The following is a 21,994-nucleotide window of genomic DNA, read 5'->3' as shown; positions in this document are numbered from 1 at the left end:
CATTTGGAGTCTTGGGAAGGTTCTGGTCACCATCTCTTGGTGTAGGGTCTGATGTATTATAGGAGTCAGTCATGCCTTGACAAATTTTCTTTCTAGACGAAATTAAACCCAGCAAAGGCAGTTAGCTATTAGCCATAAAGCAAGAGTTCCTGAGCATCATAACTGCAGCTTAAAAGCTGGCAGAGGCCCTGTTTCATATTCTTGCAGCTCTGTGGCTCAAGTGCCATGGCCTTGCCCTTCCCAGATTCCCTGCAGAACCACTGACGCTTGAGAGGACTAGGCAGGCTTTGTTAAACCATGCATTTATTCGCCTGTAACCTGGGGAGTTTGCTTCCTTTTGAAAGACATCTATAGCCCTTGAAATACTAAATACAAAGCCAGGCAGTGGTGGTACATGACTTTAATTCTAGCACTGGAGGCAGAAGTAGGCAGATCTCGAGTTAGAGGCCAGTGTGGTCTACAGAGTGAGTTCAGGACAACCAGGGCCACACAGTAAAACCCTGTCTTGAAAAAAAAAAAAAAAAAAAAAAAAAAAAAAACCAGAAAGAAAAACCCAACCCAAAAACCACATCTCAAGCTTTATCAAGTAAATCTCACTGTAGTTGCATCTTGAAGAGCTTTAATCAAAAAGTATTGCACCACAAATGACTCGGTTACAGCAGTTTTTAGATAATACCATCCATCCCTATTTACATGGGTAGTACGATCACAGTCTAGTGCTCATGTATAAAGGGTTACACGCACTGTCTCATCACCAAAGTTTGTAGAAGTAAAGTGCATCAAGCCACTTGGAATAGCTACTGCACTCTTCTAGGCTAGAGGGGCTCAACATGCAGCAGGAAAGCCATTTAAATGAGTGGGCCCCACGGCCACACCTCAACCTGCAGTGGTGTGCGTGTGTGTGTGTGTGTGTGTGTGTGTGTGTGTGTGTGTGTGTGTGTGACAGAGAGAATACCAGCTCAAGGGGCTGGGAAACCTCAGGCCTAGAAAGGGCTTCCAAAGCTAGGATTGTAGCTACTTTTGGACTGCCCAGTCCTCGGAGGGTTCTTACCTGGGACAGGAGGAAAGGAGGAATTCTTACTTGGAGAAGCTACATCTTCCTCAGTAACGTCACAGAACAGTGGTACTCTGGTTTCATGTCCCCACTAAATGGGAAGGGGCACCCTACAGGGAAACTTCAGGAAGAGCCACAGCCAAAGCAATGCCATCCTGACTTAGAAGGCAAAGGCTGCAAATACTTGGATTTCTGTACGGCACAGTATATGTATGTACATACATATGTTGACCTGAAGCTGAAAAACATAAATTTACTTAGATAAATGGTAACTTTAGAAGCTCCAGTTATTAGTTTATTTGCTAGTGAAACTTTGATCAAACTCAAATTGTTTCCCTTGAGATCTGATGTGACTTATCCAGAACAAGTGTAAAAATGAACCTAAGTTTCTTCTATCAGCTAAAACTGAGGCATGTGTGCTGTCAAGTGGCAGCCAGCTGGGCTGTCTGGATGCCACGTATGAAAGTAGTGTTGAATACTGAGGGTAGGAGGTTGAGAGCCTGCTTCCACTGAATTCAGCAGGTTGTCCTTCAGTAGAAAAGTGTGATTGGCTTTGCTCAGTGGTAATATGATAGAATTCAGAGCAAAGCCAGAGAAACTTACTGCTTCAGAGAGCAGGTGCCACAGAAGGCAAGCAAAATGACAAAGGGGCAAGAGTCCTGGCACTAGAAAGACATGGTGCTCTGATTTTCCTTTTTAAGTGGATTTTATAATACAGGAGACATGTTTATAATAGTGAAGAACTTTTGCTATAAAAAATAGTTTAAAATCGTTTACCAGCAACCCATCCAAGATGAGTACATTCATTAAGAAGGCAATTAAGTGTATTTGGTGCTATATGTAGAGATCATTCCATCTGCTTGCTAGTTTTTTCAGGACTGGAAAGTTGCAAACTTGTCAGTCCACACTGGCCCCATTACCTATGAGACGAACACATCTCAAGTTCCAGGTGGTTGGGGAAACAAAGTGAAATGACACTTTCATGAGAACCCTAACATGCTAATGCAAGGGGACTTCAAAGACCACCCTTGAGTTGGCTTTTTATGAAAGGACTGGCTCCACCTTTAGTCATGTCACCTCTGTTTGATAATTAGTTGTTACCTCACATGCCAATCACTTCAATTTTAAGTGCTAATGTTAAAAGATAGAGGACTCAACTGCAGCTGGCCAGGGCTGGGATATTAGCAGCACAGTGAAGATCTGGTCAGTGCTCAGGATCCCTCTTGTTTGGTGACCAGAATGACAGGGTTGGCTCCCTTCTGAAGTTCATATCAGCTTGCAGGCAGGTAGGCTTGTAAACAGTGTCTAGACACTTGTACAAAATACTGCAGTTACAGCGTTTAAAAACCCACCCAGTCTGGTGTGTCAGTGTTCTTTTCACAGATAGAGTGTCAGCCCATGTAGCTCCATCCTTGGGTGGTTCTAGGACCATGGTATCCGAGGGTTGGAGATAGATGGCCGGATGCTGCCCTTGGGAGCTGGTTTGGATCCAAACCAAGACATCTGCATTTGAGACAGAAAAGGCTCCTGAGCTGAGAAACAGAACTAGGGGCAGTGGGAGCAGAAACAACCTTTGTCTTCTAGTCATCCCAGCTGGTCAGAGGAGTAACCAGGAAGTTTCCAATACCCCAGTCTGCAGGGCCAAGAGCCCAGACTCAGGAAAAGAAACGGTAGAAAGGAAGTGGACCGGTGAGAGGAGAGTGGGACTGGAGGTGGGTTCCTCCCGTTCTATTACAGCATTTATGCAGGCACCTTAGCAATTTTATGGGGTTTGCTGTGCTGGTGACTGAATCTGAGACTTTGCATGTACTAGGCAAGCACTTTACCACTGAGCTATACCCTAGCCCAGGGGAAAAAAAAAACAATGTTAAATGTAGGTGCCAGGCCAGAACTGGGGCAATAGAGAAGTGCCATCAATGAAAATGCTGTGATGAGCAAAGTCTGGCATTTGGTGGTGACAAAAAACAGAACACTGGGCTAAAGAATGTTCTTTAGGAGCTGGAGAGATGGCTCAGCAGTTAAGAGAACTTGATGCTCTTCCAGAGGTCCTGAGTTCAATTCCCAGCAACCACATGGTGACTCACAACCATCTATATAGGATCTGATGCCCTCTTCTAGTGTGCAGGTACACATGCAGAACACTCATACATAAAATATAAAAGACTGTTCTTTGAACTGCCTGGCCAATTTCATCTTACAAAAGCAAGTAAACTGCCGGGCGGTGGTGGCGCACACCTTTAATCCCAGCACTAGGGAGGCAGAGGCAGGCAGATTTCTATGAGTTCAAGGCTAGAGCAAGTTCCAGGACAGCCAGGGCTACACAGAGAAACAGTCTTGAAAAACCAAAAGCAAGAAGCAAATAAGCTGAGGTACAGCTGTGGCTGGTCACCTGCCTCAGGATCTGGTCTGGATGCCAGTGCCTGGGTAACTGACAATCCTGTGCAGCAGTGGAAACAGCAGGCTAGGGAAGCTTACCTTATATTCCAGAGTTTCTTTGAGCATGTTCTCTTCTTCCTGTGAGAAGTTTAACAGCACTGACACTGCCTTTATGAGATGAAAAGCCTGAAACAAAACCCACTTTTATTGCCATTGGCCTGGGGGGTGGGGAGAGGAGGGTGTAGGTAGGCAGGCAGTTAAGGAGTTAAATGGCACTTCCTGTTTGCCTTGGTTCACAAGGATGAGGTAGTGGGTGCAATTCCAGCTTTTTGAGTTATCTCTCACTTTGGGGACTGAGAGCCAAGAGAACATTCTCAACAGCTACCCTGCTCTTCATGCTGGACACACTGTTTCTAGGTCTTTACCTTCAGCAGCATTAAAGCTAGAATTCAGAGGGGAACCCACATCTCCCCAGGAGCTACTTCCCATTACAGTCTGCTTAGCAGGTCAGCACTGAGGGATGAGGGGAAGTAGGTAGGAGACTGAGGGAAGCCATGCAGGATAGACTCTACAAGCCCAACACCCAAAAAAGCAGCTGCAAGTCTTTACCTCAGATTCTCGACAGGACATGAATTTTAAAACAACATGTTTAAGGTATTCAAAATTGATCTCTCGGGCGTCAGTCAGGTCAGCATTATTGGTGACAGAAGGGGCCATATTTGGTATCTCAGGACCTGTCTTCTCCCGGACCTCAAAAAGCTCACTGTCAGGCCTGATTTTCTGAAAAGCAATGGGAAACAATGGGAAATGTGCCATGTCAAAGCCCTCCAGCTAGGTCTAGGATCACAGGAAGATTCACCAGACCTAGCTGTGACCAGCTCCTGACTAACTGTACATCATTGGGCAAAAGGGCCCTTGACTAGAAGGAAGTGCCTGAACCTGAGGAAGGCTTAGCTCTTCTCTTGGGGTCAGTGGCTGAGAGGAGGGAACTAGGTCATGTTTTTCTATCTAAGTGAGAATGCATGCAGGCATGGAGAAGGCAGATTCAGACCTCATGCCCAAGGTTGCATGGTCACAAGAACACTTCTCAAGACCCTTCTCCCACCAGCCCACATCCAACCTCTCAGAGAACCCTCTGCAATCAACTAAGGGAGCACCCCAGGCAGCCAAGGACCCCAAGAGGAGCAGAAAATCAGGAAGGGCATGGGAGTGGGGAGATGTGGGACTGAGTGCATGGAGGGCACAAGTGGGCACTCACCAGCTCCTTCTGCAGAGTCTTCTTAAGTTCCAGCATCCTCTGTTGCATCTGCTTCATAATCTGAGGTAACCCCCACCCCAAAGCCAGCTGTCAGTACCATGTTAGAAGGCTTTAAGAGGCCCTCCTATAGGGTCACTCTTAGTGACCCCTTGGGCTTCCTTGCTGCTGCTCCACCCTTCGCCTTCCCAGGGCCCAGAGGGTCCAGAGAATCATCATGTTCTTTCAGTAGCACATTGCCTACCACACCTTGTGTGCGGCCCCTTAGGCCTGTCGGCAGTGCCCGTACACTTGGAGAGGGCTCCTATGAGTGGCTCTGTAGAATACATGCCACTTTTTAAAGTGTGGATGTTTTGCTTTCTGATGTGTCAGATCCTGGGACTGGAGCTGCCACGTGGATACTGCCAATTGAACCCAGGTTCTCTACCAGCAGTGCTCTTAACCATTGAGTCATCTATCCAGCCCCTCAGATTTCTTTTTCTTTTCTTTTCTTTTTTCTTTTTGGTTTGGATCTCACAGTTATCACTGCTGAATTGATATTCTACAGTGTAATTCAAGATAGTGTAAAAGGTCATGAAGTTTTTCTGTATAATCCACCAACACTGTTTTATTTTATTTTTTAATTTAATTTAATTTAATTTAATTTTGAGACAGGGTTTCTTTGTGTGGTCTTGGCTGTCCTGGAACTCCCTCTGTAGCCCAGGCTGGCCTCTAACTCACAGATATCTGCCTGTATCTGCCTCCTGTGTGCTGGGATTAAAGGTGTGCTCCACCACTGCCTGGCTCCTCTGATTTTATTTTTATATTACAATCAGTGGGTTTATTATTATAAGGCTTAAATATAGTTTACTACATATCCCATCATTCATTAGAAAGGCTGAACTCCACTTTCCTAATTTAAAATTTCATAATCTATAACAAGGGATTTTATCTTCCTTAGCGATGGGGGGGATCAAGCTCAAGGAAAAGCTTTGTTTTGACAGGGTTTCCCTGTGCAGCCCTGGCTGTCCTGGAACTCTGTAGACCAGGATGGTCTCAAACTCAGAAATGTACCCGCCTTTGCCTCCTAAGTGATGTGATTAAAGGCATGCACCACCACTGCCCAGCTACTTGGGAGACAGAGGCAGGCGGATTTCTGTGAGTTTGAGACCAGCCTGATCTACAGAGTGAGTTCCAGGGCAGCCAGGGCTACACAGAGAATCCCTGTCTCAAAACAAACAAACAAACAAAAAACAAAAAACAAACAAAAATAAAAATAAAAAAAGGAAAATGTTTTAAAGATTAAAAAAAAACCCTTTGTGTATGTACACTGGGTGGTGGTGGCACACAGCTGTAATCCCAGCACTCAGGAGGCAGAGGTAGGTGGATCTCTGTGAGTTCCAGTACAGTCAGAGCTGTTACACAGAGAAACCCTAACCCTATCTTGAAAAACAAACAAACAAACAAACAAACAGCTACATGGTAAGACCAGTCTCCAAAGAAAGCTTCACATGGCCCAGGCTGGCCTTTTCTTCTGGCCCTTCTGCATCTGTCTCCAGAGTGCAGGGTTACAGGTGTGTATCACTACACTCAGCAAGGATTTCAATTTGCACTCAGAGATGTAAACATAGTAGGACAGAGGAGTGAGACCAACAGCCATCAGAAAGTCAGCACCAACCTCTTAAGGAGAGATGGCAGACTTAGTGGAAGGGAAAACAACAGTGAGGAGGAACAGCAGGGCCTCAGGCCTGAGAGCTGGGCTAGAGAAGACCCATAGCTAGCCAGGTGTAGGGTGTCCTCACCTTATTTTTCTCTGTAAGTTGCTGTTCTAAGTCCTGCTTTTCTTTCTGTAGCTGCTCTAGATCCATGGCCTCAACCTCACCATTTGGAGTTCCTTTTGCAACCTGAAGCTCATACTCCGAATCCTGCATGGCTTTTGCGATGACCTATGGGATAGTGGCAACAAGACAAAAGGCAGGAGCTGAGATGCAGGTCTGTGAGGAAGAAGTGCCAGCTCATTGCATAGGTGTTCTTTGGCATGCTGTAGCAAGCACCTGATGGGAACTAAGGTCAGACATAAGATTCCATTCAGTGGCTGCCAGGCAAACTAGAGGCAAACTGGCACACTAACAGGTGCTGCCACACAGATGGCCCTATAGGTCTCAAGTCCCCTAGACAGGTGAGCACCTTTACCATAAAGACAGGACCCTAAAGGTGCAGAGCAGGCACTCTACCCTAACCCTAGTATAGAGCTAGCACTCACAAGTGGCTCCTGGCCCTGCAGCTGCAGGGCGTTTTCTCCTCTTGCGGTTTGCACTGCCTCCTGGGCTCTGCAGCTCCTTAAAGCCTCCACTTCACTCTGCAGTTGCTGCATCTGCAGCAGGGCAGAATCGTGACCTAGGGTGGTAGAGTATAGTGTGAGCCAGTAACTGTACACTGCTTTGTGACAGGCTGGCTCACTAGTGATACCATTGCTGGTCATGGGTAGACTTACCTTTCTCCAGCTGGCGAAGTTCCTGTTCCTTCTGGAGAAGCACGTCGTCCTTTTCACACAGGCTCTGATTTTTCTCTTCTATGATGGCTGTCAGCTGGGCAGCCTTAGCAGAAAACTTAGCATGAGAGGGGCTGACAAAATCCCCTCTCCTACAGGGACTCCATTTTCCAATTGGGGGCGGTAGTGGCGAGCCCTCCATGACATCCGTAGCCTAGAACAAACCTATGGCAATTGGATCCGTTCTGGTAAATGCCCTACAAGGGCATTTGCCCTATGGCCTATGCTGGGCCAAGGTAGAGTGTAGAAGTTTTGGTCAGCCTCTCAATCCATCCTTTCCTGAGCATGCTGCACCACCCTTTTGCATCACCCCATTCTGGTGTCAGAAGGTATGATTACCCTAGGTTCTTTTTAGAGGTGACTAGCCTTCAGATTGGTCAAGAACTCATTGGAGGCCTCAGCCAGCAGACTAGAGCTAGGTGCTCTATCTGTCCCCACATATAGTTTTCCCTATACTTCTGGCTGGGAACTCACCCTTTTGTGGGTAGCAGATGGTGATGTACCACTTCACAGAATTAAGACCGTTAGATCCCTACCAAAGGACTTTTCTCTAATCAATATTTTACAACTAAGTAACTAGCCATGAAAAGTTAGGAAGGGCATTACCTGGGATAAGGTTCCTTGGTAATAGTTTCTCCTAGAATACTACAGGTAATAGGGCATCTCCCAATTGACTATGTTGCCTGAGACCCCTGACATGCCTACCCTGGGTGTGTGTGGCCTCTCTGATGGCCCCCAATGGGAGGCACAGTGCTCTTGAGACTTAGTAGGGGGGAGCATACCTGTTGTTGGAACTCTTCCCTCTGTTTCCGCACCTCCTCCAGGGCTTGAGCCATAGCCACACTCACAATTTCTCTTTGGCTCCATTCATCCTAGAATTAAAAAAACAGGTGTGTGATTGAGTCCCCAAAGAGTCTATATTTTCTTATCTATGTCTTTCACCTCTAGCCCAACAGAGGGCCCCCCCACTTTGCAGGGTCCTCTGCTGACTGCCTTGTTGGACACCGCATCTGCTCTCACAAATGGGCACATCAATGAGGGTTGATGGTCCTGGGAGCTCACCATCTAGTAACCAGACCTGGTCTAAGAAATCCACACAAAACAAGACTCACAGGCACAACCTGGTAACAGGAAATGCAATGAAGCAGCTGCTGAGCGTTACAAGAGCTCACTCTCATCCACAAAAGCCCTTTTAAAAGACTTGTTTTTATTACTTATGTGTGTGCAAGTGTGAGTGCATATCATGTGTGTATGGAGACCTGCATAGGCCAGAGGGGGCCTTGGATACCTCTCAGCTGTTATGAACTGGCTAACTTGAGAGGTTGGAATTGAACTCAGGTCCTCTGGAAGAGTAGGAAGTTCTCTTAACTGCTGAGCCACCTCTCTAGTCCCTATAATGGTATTAAAAATTTTAAAGTTATATTTACTTATTGTGTGTGTATACATGTGGGTAGGCATGCCACTGTGTACCTGTGGAGGCCAGAAGGCTTAGTAGCAAGGCCTTTATCTGCTTAGCCTTAATCACTAGATCATAAGCCCATTTTCTTTTCTTTTCCTTCCTTCCTTCTTTTTTTTTTTTCCCCCCCCCAAGAAAGGGTTTCTCTGTGTGGCTCTGGCTGTCCTGGAACTTGATCTGTAGACCATTCTGGCCTTGAACTCAGAGATCCACCTGCTTCTGCTTCCTAAGTGCTAGGATTAAAGGTGTGTGCCAGTACCGCCTGGCTTATGAGCCCATTTTCTCAGAGTGAAATCAGGCTCCAAGAGGTTTGGTGATTTGCCTCAGGTTCCAGAGCTAGCAGGTGGCAGGACCAGATTGAGAGCCAGAGCCAGCTGGACCCAAGTCCAGGGACTCTGGGTGCCAGCCTCTCCTTCCTAAAGCCTCTTCAATGAGAGCAGACACATCAGTCCCCTAGCTGACTGGCAGGGCTTTTGCAGCATAGGACTGTTAGTCACCACTGTCCTCTGACAGTGTGTTCATGTTTGTTAAGAATCACAGTGTAAAATACAACCTCTTGGGTCTTGACCATGGTCAGGAAAATACCCAGGGGAGAACATGAAGTAACGTCTGCTGTTTCTATCTACTCAAACCCCCCCTGCTCTTTCTGTGTAAGCATCTTATTTCTGTATCCCATTCCCACCTTGAGACTCTAGATGGCAAGGATTAGGCTGTCAATAATGATGCCCTAATTTTGAGGCATATGATTCAAGTCTGACCTGTACTAACATCTCTTCCCCTTAACCAAATTCAGCTATCAGGTAGTTTTGTCACTGAGATGAACAACCATATTCTTTTTAAAATCTTTTTTTTTTTTTTTTTCAAGATAAGGTTTCTCTGTGCAACAGCTCTAGCTGTCATGGAACTAGCTCTGTAGACCAGGCTGCCCTCGAACTCACAGATCCATTGCCTCTGCCTCCTGAGTGCTGGGATTAAAGGTGCATGCCACCATCACCTGGCCAACTATAGTCTCTTGTATAAGGACCCTTCTTTATATTCTGAAACTAAGTTGAAGAAGGCCTCCTGAAACCTGAAATGTTCCAAGATCAGAGCTGATGTATGTCTGTCCTCCCATACAGGAAACTGTCTACTGAGTGAGAAAGAAGACCATCAGTTTCTCTGGGTCTGTGAGATCCTGACCTTCCTTCCAACTCTCCCTGGGTCAGCTGTAGGACCATGGTATGCTGGACCTTAATGGAGTAATCACAATTGTCTTCACAATGAATCTAGCTCTGGCAGACAAGGACAACTGATACTTGAATTTGAGAGGCTAAAGATGAGACCTTGAAATACACTGTACAAGATTCCTTGCCAAGGTCCTCTGCTCATCTATTACTACCAAATGTAGGTTTAGGATGGGGCTCTGTTGGCACAGGGGAAGGAGCTAGAGATTCTGGCTTGGTAAGAATGCTTTGCCTACTAAGGAATGTTTTTTTGGGAAGTTTAGGAGAGATGCTTGTGACTACTGGTGTCTAGAAAGGCAGATGGTCTCAATATGTCTGAGAAGACAGGAAGGCAGGCTGGGTCAAAAAGGAAACGCATGCTAGAGAACTACCCTTGGTACTCCTCCTCCCCCACCCCACCCCAGTTTTTTTGAAACAGGGTTTCTCTGTGTAGCTTTGGAGCCTGTCCTGGAACTCCCTCTGTAGACCAGGCTGGCCTCGAACTCACAGAGATTTGCCTCTGCCTCCCGAGTGCTGGGATTACAGGCCTGCGCCACCACCGCCCGGCTCATTGGCACTTTTCATCTGCAGTCATGTCTGATCCTCTAAATAGTCTTCTTGAGGCCAGAGGTTACAACTTCCATTTTAAAAGGAGAACATGGGCCAGATGTGGTAGCACAGACCTGCAATCCTAGTGTCTGATAGGTTGAGGCAGAGAATTCCAAGTTCCAGACCAGCCTGAGCTACATGGAGACACCCTATGTCAAAAAGGCAAACAAACAAACAAGGCTGGGGGGCTGCTCTATAGTAAAGCACTCAACTAGCATGAGGGAGACTCTATGTTTTAGGCCAAGTACCACTAGACAACTAAATAACCAAATACCAATAAATACCAACTGTAGCAACACCACACACACACACACAGACAAATATGCACAGGCATGCACAAGCTCATACACTCGCATTCACACGCGCAAGCATGCATAACAGATTTATGATAATGAGGGATTACACTGGCATACATGGCCAGGTAAATATAACTCTGAAGTGCCTCAGAGTCCCAAGAGCATCCAACTATTGGACACTAAGTTGATACTCCAGCCTGCCAAAGATATGATATAAAACATGGTTTTATATCTTTCAAGAGCTGTTAGGCCTCCCACACATGGCAGCTATGCACCTGGGGTTGAGCCTGGTTTTGGGGGGAAGATTTTCAGGGAATAGCTTGTTTTAAAAAATAAAAACAGGGTTGGGGATTTAGCTCAGTGGTAGAGCGCTTGCCTAGCAAGCACAAGTCCCTGGGTTCGATCCTCAGCTAAAAAAAAAAAAAAAAAAAAAAAAAAAAAAAAAAAGTTGGGTGTGGTGATGAACACCTTTAATCCCAGCACTTGGGAGGCAGAAGCAGGCGGATCTCTGTGAGTTCCAGATGGGACTTAAAACAATAATACAGCAACAGAAACCCTAAACATTTATAGACATCAAATGACAGTCCATTAGAAACATACGAAGACAGGAAGAAGAGAGAAAGGCTTGGAGAGATGGCTTAGCAGTTTAATTCCCAGCACCCACATGGCAGCTAACAACTATCTGTGACTTCAGTTCCAGGAGAGCTGACATTCTCACACAGATAAACAAGCAGGCAAAATACCAAAGCACGTGAAATAAAAATCAAAGAACAGACACCAATGAAAACTGGTGGTCCAGTGATCCAGCATCTCAGAAAGCCTCTGTTGCAGTTTCCTCAGAGTTCTGCATCCAGAACAGCTTGAAGACTGATGGTTGAGACAGTCTGGCCTCACAGATTACTCCAAGAGCAACAGGACTTGAGACAAGCCCTGCACTTTCCCATTGCAGAGACTGGACAACAAATGATACAGCTGCCTCTCCCAGGACTTGACCATTACCCCACTTCCCAGGGTCTCTTAAAGATGCCAGCACCCTCAGACGACAGGAAGCAATCTTAGAGAACGAATGGATGGCTTTTGGTATTTAGTGGGTTATAGATGTTTGTCATCGTTTAGGGGGGTTGGTTAAGAGTTGTTATTGGTCATAGGAAAAGAAGCTAAACAAGGGAGTTAGATTCAAGGATCTCTTTCTAAAGGAAACAAAGGGGGATATAGTATAAAAAGGATGAAATAAGAGGGTGGATTGTTGAGTCTACTTTTAAAGATTTATTTATTTATTATGTATACAATGTTCTGTCTGTAAGTATGCCTGCAGGCCAGAAGAGGGAGCCAGATCTCATTACAGATGGTTGCGAGCCACCATGTGGGTGCTGGGAATTGAACTCAGGACCTCTGGGAGATGAGTGCTCTTAACCGCTGAGCCATCTCTCCAGCTCCCATAAATTTTTTTTTTTTTTTTTTTGGTTTTTCAAGACAGGGTTTCTCTGTGTAGCTTTGTGCCGCTCCTGGAACTCACTTGGTAGCCCAGGCTGGCCTTGAACTCACAGATATCCTCCTGCCTCTGCCTCCTGAGTGCTGGGATTAAAGGCGTGCGCCACCACCGCCCAGCGAGTCTACTTTTAAACAACCATTAGTCTTAAATACTTTACATTGGTATGAATTTTTGTATATTGACACAAATTTAGGGCTATTTTTGTTATACTATATATTTGTTTCTATTCTTGTTTAAGGTATTATATCTGTGCAGCTCATTTTAAAAGGTTATATAAAGTTTTAGTCTCCGAAAGCTATTTAGGATAGTAGATATAGGTTAATAGTCATCTATATCTATCAAACTTATAGTCATGTTAGATCTATTCTCAAGGTAATACAGAGATATATTTTATATAGGTGATCTTCAAATACTTCAAAGACCACAGATTATGGCATTTAAAATGTTTTCATAACATGAGGCTTTTCTTGACAGTGAAACATGCCTGCTCCTGGTGGCACCAATCCACTTAAAAAAAGGATGATGGGGGCTGGAGAGATGGCTCAGCGGTTAAGAGCACTGATTGTTCTTCCAGAGGTCCCAAGTTCAATTTCCAGCAACCACATGGTGGCTCACAACCATCTGTAATAAGATCTGGTGCCCTCTTCTGGCCTACAAGCATGCATGTAGGCAGAACACTGTATACATAATAAATAAATCATTCTTTAAAAAAAAAAAAAAAAAAAAAAAAAAAGATGATGGGCATCAACGAACCTCCACATGGAATTTGCTTTCTTTTTGGCAAAAGCTAGTTATTTGGGGAAGAAACTGCCCTTGCCTCAACTGCTGACAATATGCTGTCCAAACTAGACAAGCAGGACACAAAAAAAGTGACTGCCAAACTTTGCCAAGACAGAGTAGGACAGCCCTTCAAATATTCCTGCTTTACAGAAAAGTCTATCAGATATTCTAAGCCTGTAGGTAGAAGATGGATGCCCCAATGTTGCAGAGGAACCTTGGGTGACTGTCCAGGCAGCCAGCTGTTTCTGTTGTTTCAAAAGTTGCCTGCTCTGCACTTCCTGTTTACTAAGGTAATATTATATTCTTCTGGAGTCTTTGATGGAGTTGAAGACTAGCTAGTCATAGTTAGTTTTCCTTAGTTATGATAGAAGGTGAATTAGGTACAGAGTTTTGGACTCATCAAGATAGAATAAATAATGGAGTATTTTCTCCAAATATGCCAAATATAAATGGTAAATGTAATTCTTACCTGATAATTGTTATTGTTTATAGTTTTATTATGTTAGAATTAAAACCTTTCCTTTTTATACAGACAGAAAGGGGGAAATGTTGGGGAATAATCTTTTTATACACTTCACTCTTGTGAAGATTTGTCACTTGGACTGGTTTAATAAAAAGCTGAACCACCAACAGCTATGCAGGATTTTCAGGGCAGAGAGGATGCTGGGAAGAAGGGTGGGGAAACTGAGAATCGCCAGCCAGATGCAGAGGAAGCAGGACATGTAGGAGATGAGGTAACAAGTAATGCACCTCAGAGCAACGCATAAATTAACAAAAATGGATTAATTTAAATTATAAGAGCTAGCTAGAAACAAGCCTAAGCTATTGGTTGAGCTTTCATAATTAATTAGAAGTCTCTGTGTGTGATTATTTTGGAGAGGCAGGAAGGACAGAAAAGTCCACCTACAACTGCTCCTTCCTGGGGTCTTCTTGGTCCTCATACACATCCTTTTGCACTGTCAACAGTAATTTTTCCTGAAATAGCAACTGCATCTACCTTGCAGTTTTCCTAACACTTGCCACCCAGTCCTTCCACTGCCTCCTTCCCACATACACCAGCACTCCATCTGAAGTCTGTGTGGCAGATGTACACAACCACTTCCTTTATCTAAATTTAATAGTTGTAACTTCTGCCAGGCAGTGGTGGCGCACGCCTGTAATCCCAGTACTTGGGAGGAAGAGGCTGGTGGATCTCTGTGAGTTTGAGGCCAGCCTGGTCTACAGAGCTAGTCCAGGACAGGCTCCAAAGCTACAGAGAAACCCTGTCTCGAAAAACAAAACAAAACAAAACAATTGTAACTTCCTCACTTTACCCCTCCTCTGAGGGTTGAAGATGCCTTTGTAGTTGCCACCTCTGTGACATCTTTGTTCTTTCAATAGAAGTCTTCTATTGCATCATAACGCATCACAAATTGTCTTATGACTCAAGGTCTTGTTTCTGTGGCTGGGTCACTGATCTTATTCATCAGCTTGCTTCTTCTAAAATATGGATGATATCCCCCAAATGTGTAAGATTTTTGTTTTTAACTGTGTGGCTTGCTAAATCAAACCAGCTAAGTGTGAAACAAGTTTGGTATCTTTCCTTCAAGGACTAACTCCCTTGGGCTAGAGATACTGAACGAATAATACTTGTCCTCATTTGAACCCTGCCAATGAATTTGTCATCCAACATTGTAGATTTCACCAAGAGATTCATCTCCTGAGTGGCCTTGATGGGAAATTACGCATCCACAGGCCTTCTGTGGCAACGGAAGCCCAATGTTGCCCTGTGCATGACTGCTGACAGCACCAACAGTGGTCAATCAGTTCTATTTTCTGACTGTAAGTCAACCCAAAGCTATCATTCTTACAGATGTTTACAAAAGTGTCCCTTTTCATTTTGCTTTGAGACATGGCCCTACAATGTAGCAATGGTGGCCTTTGGCTCAGCATTTTCCTGCTTTTGCCCATGTGCTTCACTACACACCTGATAACCAGCTGAGACCATCCCGTTAGAATACTCTCTCATTCAAATGGCTGTGGACCAACACCCTAGATAGCAGAGCTTCTGGTGTCTGCATATTAGTTTGCTAGAGCTGCTTTAACACAGTACCTTGACCTTATTAACATGGTTGACCATGTGACTAGGTCTGCAAGTCTCTGTGTACACTGAGCAAACACTACCAACTAAACCAACACCCTAGCCCTCCTTACAGGACTTAACCACGATATTAGTAGTCCTTTTTCTGCCTCTCCAAGCTTCCATAACTGCAATCCTCAGTCCCAGGCCCCATTCCTCCATCTTCAAAGGCAGCAGTGTAGCAGTGTCTCTCTATCACTACTTGAACTTAGGTGGCAGGAGGATCAGGAGTTCAAAAAAAACCTTGGCCAGTGATTTTTGAGGCAAGCCTTGGCTATGTGAGACTCTGTCTCAATCAAAACCAAAACACCTCTACTTATTTCTGCTGTCACATCATGCCTTCTGTCTTGTGTGGCATTGTGCCTCTGCCTCAGTGAGAACTCTTGATTCTTTAGGGCTCACCCAAATAAACTAGGGAAAACTCTCAATCCAGTTCCAGCTCCTCCACTTAATCTTACCGATAGCTCCCTTTGCCATAAAAGATGACTACGAATTAGGATGTGCATACAGAGAGAAGGCTGCCCTTCAGCTTCTGCTCCTGCCTCAGCCTCTGAGTACTGGGACTACAGCATGTACCACTACATAAATGATTTCATATAACTTTCCTCCACAAGACAGATTTTCTTTGTGTAGCCCTGGCTGTCCTGGAACTCAAGAGATCCACTTGCCTCTGCCTCCACCTCCCAAGTACTAGGATTAACTATGTGCACCAATACTGCCCGGCAATTTCATATAACTTGTACAAAATATACTGATATAACACTTTGGGGTGTTTTGTTGTTGTTTGTTATTGTTGTTTTGTTGAGGCAGGGTCTCTAGTCTAGGATGACCTCAAACTCCCCAAGTAGCTAGGAATTAGTTGTTTATATTTTCAGTTTATATTTCAGTTTTCTTTCCTGACTTTGGTTATTTGTGCCATTTTTTTGGTGGCATTTCCTTTTTTACTTAATCACTTTCAGTTTTAACAGTTCTACTGACTTCAATGAATCAACTTTAGGGACGTACAAGATGGTTAAGCCAAGTAATGGTGTTGACATCAAGCCTAGTGATCTCATCAAGCCCTGGGACCAGAGGACAACATACTCTACTTGTTCTCTGACCTTTACACCTGCCCCGCCCCCAAATAAATGTAATTAAAAAAAAAAATCGGGCTGGAGAGACAGCTGGGGCTGGAGAGATGGCTCAGAGGTTAAGAGCACTGGCTGTTCTTCCAGAGGTCCTGAGTTCAATTCCCAGCAACCACATGGTGGCTCACAACCATCTATAATGAGATCTGGTGCCCTCTTCTGGTGTGCAAGCATACACACAGAACACTGTATATATAATAAATAAAATCTTAAAAAAAAAAAAATCAACTTTAGGTTTCAATGACTTTTTTTTTTAAATGACTCTTACATACTTTATTTTTTATTTAAGTTGTGCATATATGTACACATGTTCGTGTGTGTGTGTGTGTGTGTGTGTGTGTGTGTGTGTGTGTGTGTGTGTAGGCCAGAGGTTGACCTTAACCACCTGTCATCTTATCTTTTGAGATAGGGTCTCTCATTGAACCTGACACTCACTGCTTTGGCTTGATTGGCTGATCTCCAAGCTCCTGGGGATCCATCTATCTGCCTCTCCAGCGCTGAAATTACAGGTGCCCAATATTGTGCCCGACTTTTTCTTTTTCTCTTTTTTTTGAGACAGGGTTTCTCTGTGTAGCTTTGCGCCTTTCCTGGAACTTGCTTTGGAGACCAGGCTGGCCTTGAACTCACAGAGATCCGCCTGCTGGGATTAAAGGTATACACCACCATTGCCCGGCTCCGGCTTTTTTCTTTTCTGTTTTTGAATGCCTACATTGCTGCCTCTATGTAGTATGTAATGCTGGCAGGCCTGGAATGCACTATGTAGGCCAGGCTAGCCTCCAACTTGAAGAGACCCACCTGCCTCTGCCTCTGCCTTCCAAAGGCTGGAATTAAAGGAGTGCACTACTACTCTTGGCCCAGAAGTACATTTCTCTCTCTTTCTTCCTCTCCTTCATTCCTTTCTCCCCCTATTCCCATGAGACAGGGTTTCTCTCTATCTCTGGCTGTCCTTGAATCCCTCTGTAGACCACGCTGGACTTAAGATTGGGATCTAAGGTGTGTGCTACCACTGCCCAGCTGCTATTCTGTTTTTCTAATTTATATTTACTCTAAACCTCTGCCATGACTTTTCAGTTAAAAAATTACCAGATATGTCCTAGACACCTGTGAATGGTATGCCTATGTGCCTGGCTATCTCAATGTCCAACTGTGTGTGCAGGTGGAATTTTGGTCTCCAAGACATTTCTGCTTGTCATCAGTGGGCTAGCTACTGACATCTAGTGGACAGAGACCAAAATACTAATAGAGTCCCAATAATGCAAGTCTGCTGCAAGGTGCTCACATCAAAGAATCAAATGCTAACAGTGCTGAAACCATGGAACTCTGAGTTCCATACACCAAACCTAGGGTCACTCGAATGCCCATTCCTCTCTTTTCCTCCCTGCAATTGGTGGCAAGTCTTAAATGTTCCATGGCTAGCATTTATCCAGAATCTGAATGTGTTTTCCATATACTCAACTAGCATGACCAACTTTTTCCTTTTTACTAAAAGCTTTCCTTACAGAAATTTCCCTATGTATAGTTAGAGAAATCCCTTCAAAACAAAACCTCTCCCATGCTTTTCTGCTCAAACCCTGTAACAGCTTTCCATTATACTTCCTAATTTCTGGTGTGTTCTGTACTGTCAGACCTGTTCTCCCTGCCACTCAGCTCTGGCCACACTGGCCTTCTTGCTGTTCTTTGAACAGAACAAGCTTTCTTCTGCCTCAGAGTCTTTCCTTGAATGCCTAATTGCTGGCCTCACTATTCATATCTTTTGCTGAAATGTCTTAGAAGCCTTCCTTTCCCTCCTCTGTCCTTCCCAAGCTTCGGCTTCATTTCCCTCACAGCATTTGCCTCTATTTGCAACTAGTTTACTGTTTCTAGTTATATGCTCCATGAAAGAGGGACTGTCTGTCTTGTTCTTGACATATCCCAGCACCTCCTATGATGCTTGGTGATTAGGGGCACTCAGACATCTGCTGATGGAATAAAACCAAAAACAAAACAAAACAGAACAAAAAACAGAAAAACAAAAACAAAACAACTTACTCCAATCTGGGCTTTATGGTGCAGGTCTGTATTCATAGGTGCCTGGGAAGTTCAATCAGGGTGACTGCAAGTTCAGGACCCTTCTCTGGGCTACTGAGAAATTCAAAGCCAGCCTAAAACAACTTAGTAAGACCTTGTCTCAAAGTAAAAATATAGAAAGTGATGGATATAATTTAGCATTATAGTGGTTATTTGGTATTCACAAGGCCTTGGGTTTGAGTCTTAGTTTAAATAGAAAAAAGAAAATCTGATTGCAAGATATGTGATTTTCATGATGCAGCACCATTGCATTAGTGCCTAAGCAACTCACTGGACACTGTCATTGGGAGTTTGCAAGGGGCACGCCCCGAGCCATAGATGTTCACAGAGAGAAGGTCTGCAAAGGCTTGATACCAGGACCAAACTGGACAAATATTGCCATTACTCACCTCCCAAAGGTATTCTGAAGGGCCCAGGGAGCCTAGAGGGCCTACAGAATGTGGGCATGCAGTTCTGTCTAGGGAACAGTAGGAGTAAGATCTGATTAAAACACTAACTTCACCGATGGGAAAAGACAACAACTCAGCACTGTTCACTTATTTACAAGGTCCCTATCATACACAAACATCCTGTTAAGGACTTCTCTATATGTCCTTTTGAAAAAACAAGCCAGAGGAGTGCTCTGATCACATAGCTTTCAGTCAGCTATTGAGAAGACACAGAGGAAGAGCTGGGCTTTGGAATGGCATGAACAGATAGAGGAGACTAGCCCAACTTATGGCACTTGGACTGACTGCCCTCAGACAGCATTACATACAAAAGAAGCACAACTCTTCCTACTTCTGGGTCACTGGGAAGACTTGAGCAGATAACTAACAGAAGTACTGAAGCAGGAGCAACTTCCATTTCCTCTTTGTTCTAAGTGTAGGACTTTCACCTGTCCACTCAACTTGTGACAGATAGGAACTTCTGTAAAACTGATTCTATTAGATAAATACCTTTAGTTTCTTTAGTTCAAATTGGTGATGTTGTAAAGAACGTTCACATTCATTTTTGCTTTCTTTAAGGACCACATTTTCCCGCTGCAGCTGTTGCTGTAAATTGAGCAGAGCACACGTAAGAAAAGTCTTACCTGTTGTATTTCCTCTCAGGCAGACCTTTTGAAATGGCCTTTCTGGGCAAAGGAAATGGCTCCATTGGTGAAGTAGCCAGGGAGGTATGAGGATCTGAGCTCAGATTTCCAGCATGTGGAAATAGTGAGGGGTGGTGCACGCCTGCAATCCCAGTGTTGGGCAGAGACTGCTAGATCTCTGGGATTTGCTGGCCAGCTAGTCTAGCCAAATCAGTGAGATTTCATCTCACACAGTAAGGTAAAGAAGAACTGAGGAAGGCAGCTGGTATACAGTCTCTGGCCTCCTTAAGAGAAATGGCTTTTCTTTTGGTCAATCTAAATGTAAGAGTAAGCACTAGAGTGGGGACAAGGAAGAAAAACACTAAAACTCTCTAGGGGAAGGAGACTGGCTCAGTGGTAGAGCACATGCCTAGCAGGTATGAGGCTCAGTCTCTGGATCCTCTCGAGGAAGAATAGCATGCTTCTTAAGACTGTGGGACACACAGAGGGATCATAGAAAGGAGAAGCCATTAGGGAGGAACAATATGGATTTCAGGAAAAACTGGGAAAAGCTGATGGGACCATCCCTGTGAAAGAAAACCCATCTGTTGTCCATCTCTGTGAAAAGCAGTCTTTTTACTTCCAGTCACCTAAGCAGGTGAGTCCTTATAGAAAGACGTGAACTGCTTTCTTCAGTGGCTTCCCAGCCGAGAGAGGCACCAATCTGCTCAACTGCCATGACACAGTGCTCTGCATGGACTCACCATTTCCTGCTCTGAAGCTATCTGGTCGGCCACCCGTGTTTGTTCCAGAGCTTCAATCTGGGCCTCCAGTGCATGGGTGCGCTCCCTGCAATGCTGCTCCAGGGCAAGAACCTGCTGTTGAGAAAGGCTGCTCTCTTGGTTTGTAGTGATCTGCAGGAAAACCAGAGGACAGTTAGTCAAGACATAAAGATTTCAGAGGAGGGCCTTTTTCTGACTGTCTAACAGAAACTACCCTCTTTGACCTCTGCTGGCCTGGTGTGGCTTTAAACACCTTCATGTTCTACATATTGCTGCTGGGTCTGGCCATCCCTGGAAACTGAAGTCTGGCATTTGTCCTGATGCCACTGGCACACCGTTCATGGTGTATGCTGAGCACCACCCTGTCTTCAGATATAGGTCTCCGTCAGCTACTCACTGGACCTCTATGGCTGAGGTTTTCCTAGGGGAGGCAGGAGAATGAATAGGGACATACACGAGACAGATGTGAGTCTTGTCACTTCTGAGCTCATCTCTACAGAATGAGTATAACATATGGTGACAGTTTATTAGGTGTGCTGCAAGGACTAAGTAAAAAACATCCCGAACAGTGCCAGGGTTGCCACAAACAGGGAATCAATGCTGGCTGCTTTGATTTCCCTATGTCCAATTTATTAGCTCACTCAGGGTATGATGACTATCCAAATGCATTAACCCTCCCTTTTTAAAAAAGAGGTTCTCCCTATGCAGGCTTGGCTAGCTAGAACTTACCATGTAGACCAGACTGTCCTTGAATTCAGAGAGACCTGCCTTCCTCAGTTTGCATATGCTGGGATTAAAGCAATGTGTCACCATACTCAGTTCATTTCATGGTTTTGACCTGTTTTCCACAACTCTGCTGAAAGCTAAGCTTTGAACTTTTGAGGACCCACAACAGGGCAGGATCATCAACAAAAGCAGGCAGATTTTGGATGGAGACTACCAGTTACTCCATGGTTCTGGGTAACACTGACCCTCTAGAGTAACCCCTTGCTTTGTTCACGTCAAGTACAGATACTGTTGCAGGCACAGGTGCACATCTGGAGCATCTGCAATGGTGTTGAAGGAATTCACTGGAGTCTGGCACATGGTGAACACTTACAAGCTCCTGGATCTGGGCTTGCTGGGCAGTCACAACATCCCTGCTCTGGCTCAGCTGCTCCTCAGTGGCCTGTAGGCTTTGCTCTAGATCCTTCACCTGAGGGGAAACAGAAACATTCTTTCTGTTCACAAGAAGATGGAAAGGTTTAATGCATGGTTTAAAATTAGAGCAGGTGAAAACTCATTAATAACTACAGCAGTAAACATAATGAACCATCACTTCACAGTCACTAAACTGGCAAACAAATAAACCAAAACTAAGGCTGTGTAATATCCATGCAGGGAGCTAAGAAATGCAGTTGGGGTAGAGTAAACAAAACAACTCTTCAACCTCACCAAAAACCTATCCTTGGAATGCAGATGCTTTGACCAAGGACTTCTTAGCTAAACTGCCTCCTAACCAGGTTATACACATCACAGCAAATACTGGAGTGAGGTCATACCCGAGTCTCTAGAAGGTCAATGGCCTTGGTGTGGCTGCTCCTGGCAGCCAAGAGTTGCTGCCTAGTGTCTTCTAGATTCTGTTCCACAACTGTTCTCTGTAAGTTAATAGATAAGAAGACAAAGGAGTTGTTTCTACATTTAATGAGTATTTACTGATGTAGTAACATTTTGCCGGGCATAGGAGACATGAATAGATAGTCATAGCAAAGTTAGATATAATTCACATATTATAGAGGACGCACAAATAAAGGCTGGG

The 21,994-nt window shown here is 44.6% G+C and overlaps 1 protein-coding gene across 4 annotated transcripts in view; it reads right to left on the bottom strand.

The window, feature by feature from the left end:
• Positions 1-584: 584 nt before the first annotated feature.
• Positions 585-21,994, bottom strand: part of Golga1 (golgin A1) — a 50,138-nt gene continuing 28,728 nt past the window's right edge. For 3 of the 4 annotated variants that reach the window (XM_036183075.1, XM_036183076.1, XM_036183077.1), the window contains exons 12-23: positions 21,738-21,833; positions 21,296-21,391; positions 20,179-20,328; positions 19,302-19,397; positions 7,998-8,087; positions 7,159-7,261; positions 6,928-7,061; positions 6,467-6,610; positions 4,689-4,748; positions 4,040-4,210; positions 3,530-3,616; positions 585-2,557 (exon numbers count right to left, since the gene is read on the bottom strand). In XM_036183075.1, coding sequence (XP_036038968.1) covers positions 2,477-2,557; positions 3,530-3,616; positions 4,040-4,210; positions 4,689-4,748; positions 6,467-6,610; positions 6,928-7,061; positions 7,159-7,261; positions 7,998-8,087; positions 19,302-19,397; positions 20,179-20,328; positions 21,296-21,391; positions 21,738-21,833 — 1,308 coding nt within the window. In that variant the 3' untranslated portion in view covers positions 585-2,476. The remainder of the gene's footprint in view (positions 2,558-3,529; positions 3,617-4,039; positions 4,211-4,688; positions 4,749-6,466; positions 6,611-6,927; positions 7,062-7,158; positions 7,262-7,997; positions 8,088-19,301; positions 19,398-20,178; positions 20,329-21,295; positions 21,392-21,737; positions 21,834-21,994) is intronic. The other variant, XM_036183078.1, reaches the window with a different exon arrangement.

The sequence above is a fragment of the Onychomys torridus genome, chromosome 4 (assembly GCF_903995425.1).
Source record: "Onychomys torridus chromosome 4, mOncTor1.1, whole genome shotgun sequence".
Taxonomy (NCBI): domain Eukaryota; kingdom Metazoa; phylum Chordata; class Mammalia; order Rodentia; family Cricetidae; genus Onychomys; species Onychomys torridus.
This window is presented reverse-complemented; position numbering and strand designations above follow the sequence as displayed.